Source organism: Miscanthus floridulus, unplaced genomic scaffold, assembly GCF_019320115.1.
Source record: "Miscanthus floridulus cultivar M001 unplaced genomic scaffold, ASM1932011v1 os_1451, whole genome shotgun sequence".
In the NCBI taxonomy this organism is placed as follows: domain Eukaryota; kingdom Viridiplantae; phylum Streptophyta; class Magnoliopsida; order Poales; family Poaceae; genus Miscanthus; species Miscanthus floridulus.
The window spans coordinates 8,547-13,335 of record NW_027097724.1 but is presented as its reverse complement, the minus strand read 5'-3'; the positions used below and the strand labels follow the sequence as shown (position 1 = coordinate 13,335).

General features: G+C 48.5%; 1 protein-coding gene across 1 annotated transcript; it reads right to left on the bottom strand.

The window, feature by feature from the left end:
• Positions 1 to 3,250: 3,250 nt before the first annotated feature.
• Positions 3,251 to 4,206, bottom strand: LOC136534038 (predicted GPI-anchored protein 58). The gene is made up of 2 exons (XM_066526529.1): positions 3,885 to 4,206; positions 3,251 to 3,336 (listed from the first exon to the last, which is right to left on the bottom strand). The coding sequence occupies exons 1-2, from the start codon at positions 4,204 to 4,206 to the stop codon at positions 3,251 to 3,253; spliced, it is 408 nt and encodes a 135-aa protein (XP_066382626.1).
• Between the last annotated feature and the right edge of the window lie 583 nt (positions 4,207 to 4,789).

Below are 4,789 nucleotides of genomic sequence, written 5' to 3'. Positions count from 1 at the left end.
GTGTGGCAGCTTGGGTATTGACTGATCATTCTTTTGGGAGTGCAGCTGCAACACTTGTGATGCTCCTTCTTTTGTGCAGTGGCTGACTATTTTGAGTAGTCCCTAACTATTTTGTGTAATCTTAGTAACCAATGAGGGCTGGTAACACTAGGCTCAAATTATATTGATGATGGGCAAGTATGTTAGGTAAATGTGGCATAAACTGGTGATTTGGTTGATGTGCCACATGTTGTATGGCAGGGATTGTGAGATGTTGCCTGGGTTGATCAGTCAGGTAGTATGCAGATGGAATTAGCTGAGATCCATGAACTATTGACCATTGCCTATGATATGCAATGCTATTCTAATCTGTGATTCCTTCCTTATATGCTTATGCTCAGAGGCGAAGCTGTGTATGTGACAGTGGGTGCAGATGCACCCACGCCAAAATTAAAACTTAGTGCTAACTATCATTTTTTTACCACATGTGCACCCCCTTGCCAAAAATTAATGCACCCACAGATCTAGCAAACCAAGGTTGAGCGGCAAAAGAAGAGTTTTAATCCCATGCCAGCTATCAAGCATATCATATATCCCTAGCTCGGTTGATTAAAGAAAGCCAAAGTCCTAATAGTTGCATGCAAAAAGTATATTACATTCCACTGTTGAAACCAACGTATTTTAGCTTTTCTCACATTTTTGTATTTTAGCTTCAGTGCAAAATCATATACCAAAAATAAAATTGTGCACCCCATCTTTTTTTTGTCTAAGTTCCCATTGTGTAGAGCTTCAACTGGATTAAGCTCTGGCTCTGGCTCCTCAGTGTACTATAGTAGAAAGCCATTTCTATCTATCTTATTGAAATGAACTAGAAGAGCCACTAGAACTACTATTTTTTGTTTCACCGGCTCGGGTGCCTTCGTCCACTATAGCAAGCAGTCGGAGCCATGACAAATAATGCATGTGGACATGCCCGTCCACTTCTTCATTGGTAAAAGATGTGCCCGTCAATAGCGAGACACCTATGATGACTTCGTCAATCTCGAGATTTGCCAGTCCAACTTAGTATTTCAGAGGTGTTTATAGGGATAAAGTGTATGTGCCTGCGTTTATAGGGATAAGTTGTGCGCTCGTATATATGAGGGTACGCTTCTATCCGGGTCTCTCAGAAAAAAATCGCCAAGATATGTACAAACTCAGTGTTATAGGATATGGTAACATTTATAAAATACGATATTTTTTAAAAAATCATGAAACCGCCAAATTTACGAATTATATCTAAAATTTTGTTAAAAGTTTAAACTTTACTCGCACCCCCCTATATTTGGTTCTAGCTTCTCCACTGCTTATGCTGATTAGAGTTGTGACCATTGCTGTGATGTGAAAAATATTTGCAATTTATTTTTCTGCTTGTGACCATTGCTTATGCTTTCAAAGTTACACTTCTTACTAATCTGAGCACATGCCTATTCCCAATGATATTGCATTTCATTCCATGTTGGTGAGCATTGGACCGTTTCTTTATTTCATGGCTTGTTAACTGTTTAATAGAATGGGTTCATGGTATGTTGTTACAAATGGCCAGAGTACTGGTGTGTTTCCAAGCTGCAAGGCATGCACAAATGAGGTCCTTGGTTTCTCAGGAGCCGTGTACAAGAAGTACAAGACAAGGGAAGAGGCCTATGCAGCATTCTATCATCAAAAGAAACAAAATTACATTGACGAAGTTTGAAGAAAAGCCTGTCACTACTGGAGGCGGGCTCTTTGCCGAGTGCCTGTTGCCGAGTGCAACACTCGGCAAAGAGCCTCCGTCGAATCCCTTTCCGGCAAAGGTTGCTTTGCCGAGTGCCAAATTTCGGGCACTCAGCAAAGATTTGACGTCGTCGGCCGACGGCCGACGCCGTCTATTTTTTTTAAATTCTTTGCCGAGTGCCACAGCCCCGGCACTCGGCAAAGAAATCTGTTTTTTTAAACCTCTTTGTCGAGTGCCACAGCACCGGCACTCGGCAAAGGGTGTTTTTTTATGTTTTTTAAATTTTCTTTGCCGAGTGCAATGGTCATTGCACTCGGCAAAGCCACCTCTAAATTTCTTTTTTTTGTTTTTTGCTTTTCCATTTAAACAACAATGCATATATATATAATAGAAACCACAATTCAACAGCAATAAATTACAAACCACATTTATATATTACAAACGATCAAATTTGTCTGAAATCCACAATTATTACAAACCACAAGTTCATAGTCCACAAGTTCACAAGTTTGATACATAGAAACTACTCCGCAAGCGGCTCACGGCGACTGCGCCCCAGCGTGCGATCCCGGCGATGGTCTGAGTGCGGATGGCCCAACTTGCGATGCCGGCGACCCTTCGACCTGGTTCGACGCCGCCCCCGATGTCCGCTGCACAAAAAAAGAAGATATTGCATGTGAGTGACAAGATAAAAATGTAAGGAGTTTAAAGAAAAGTTCAAAATTTGGCAGCACCTCCCCTACACGGGGACGTTTCCAAAACCTACAAGAAAAACATCGGCACGAAGGCCGACAACCACATTTCCGACACGAAGGCCGACACATCAACTAACCTGGCACGAAGGCCCACACATCAACAAATCCGGCACGAAGGCCATCTCTAGGTTTGACACTAAGCATGAGCACAGAAAGTAAAACATATATACTCACCGGAGTAGACTGTGGTGGTGGTTATGGTGCAGTAGGTGTAGTGGGATCTGCCAACATTGTTGCTCCCCAAGTTGTTGCACGAACCTGAGCAAACCTTCTTGCTGGGCCTCAACAGCTTGTAGCCTCTGACGCTCGGCCTCCCGCTCGGCCCGCTCAGCCGCCCGCTCAGCTTCCTAGGCCTCCTACTGGGCCCGAAGTTGCAGCAGCTCGGCCTGCAACATTTTACCCCAATGTTTCAATATTACAGAGCTAAGGAACGTAAAAGTCAAAGAACGATGAATGAAACTAGAATACTTACCTGGAGTGTCGCCACCGTTGTCGGCCGTTGGCTTATGGGCACGCTAGAGCTCGTGCTCGCTGCTCGGAGGCGGTTCAGAGGAGAAGTAGAGCCCGTGTTGAGGACGTCGTCGCCAAGCCAGAACCGCCCATGCTTCTTGCCTTCCCCCAACCATATCTGTTTCGGACGGGAGACGTCTAACTGGGCTACACCGATCTACGTACTACAACGGTAAGGAAGAGAGCTCAATTATACCTAGGGTGGCGGTGGAGACAGGCTAGCGGCATAGTGGTGAGTCGGTGCAATGGCGAGTCAGCGCTGTGCAGGCAGGACCGCAACACCGACGAAGACGATCAGGGTCGTCGAGGTTCTCCGGGTCCCCTCCGACAGGTCTTGCTCTACAAAAGAAAGAAAAACATCACTAAAAGTTGAAAATTTCGGCAGAACCTCCCCTGCATGGGGAGGTTTTCCAAACCTACAAGAAAAACTGTCAGCACGATGGCCGACGTCCACATTTGGGCACGATGGCCAACACAACCACAAACCCGGCACGAAGGCCGTCAACGACATAAACGACGCGATGGCCGACAACCCTGCGGGCTTTACCTTCTCCTCCGGTGAGGGCGGGGATGACGGCGTGGACGATGTGGACGACGTGGACGAACGTTCATCCCCTCCACCTCGGCTTCCTCCCTCCCCTCTCCCCTTCTCCTCCTTCTTCTTCCTCCTCCTTCTTCTTCCTCCTTCTTCTTCTCTTCTTCTCCTTCTTCCTCCTTTTCTTCCTTGTTCTTCCTTCTTCCTCTTCCTGCTACCTTCTTCCTCCTTCCTCCAGGGCCACGGCGGGCTCGCTGGGGCCGGCGCTGGGCAAGTGGAGCGCGGCCGGGCGCACCGCTGCGGGGTGCCGAGCAGCCGGGGGCGGCCCGGAGACCGCTGGCCGGAGGCTGACCGGGGTGGGGCGGGGCGGCGCCGGAGCGGGGCGAGGGCGGGCAGGGGGCGCTGACACTGAGCGCGGCCGGGGCGTCCCGGATCCGATGGCCGGTGGCCGACCGGGGTGGGGAGGGGTGGTGCCGCGGCGGGGCCGCGGCCGGGCCAGCGGCGCGCTGATGCGGGGTTCGCAGGGGCGGGTCGGGGACGGGGCGGCGCGGGGGGCGGTCGGGGCCGGGGTGGAGCGGGGCGGGCGGGGCGAGCGCGACGGCGGCGGCCGACGGCGGGTGCGGGGCGAGCTGGTGGCGTGTGGAGTGAGTGAGTGTGTGTGCCGGCCCACACATTTAGTTAGGGTTCCCCCTTTGCCGAGTGCTGGCCGAGCCGGCACTCGGCAAAGGCTTTTGTTTTTTTTAAAAAAAATCTTTGCCGAGTGCCACTTCCTGGCACTCGGCAAAGGCCCTCTTTGCCGAGTGCTAGGGCCGGCACTCGGCAAATTTTTTTTTTGTTTTTTTGCCCCATTATTTTTTTGTAGCCTTAATATATTATTTAAAACTCCGTGTTTAAATTTGGGACAATTTTGACTTTTTTTGCTATATTTTGTTAGTTTTTTTTGTTTCGTTGAATTTTATGGAATATTTTAAATTTGAACTGCAGGTGCATGGAATAATCGAATTTAGTCGTTCAAAAAAATGATATTCATGATATTTGGTGTATGTTGAGGGCCATATCCAAGAACTCACATGAAATTTCGAGCATCTTGTTGACGTAACATGACGAGGTACCTGCGGGAAAAAAATGGTGATCACATGGGGAGATGTCCTGGGTTTTAGGCATCCAACGTCGCAACTTGCTCGAAACCTTCTCAATTTTTTACTATAGACTCTACATGCGATAATACGACGCCCCGACAAGTTTCGTTATTTTCGG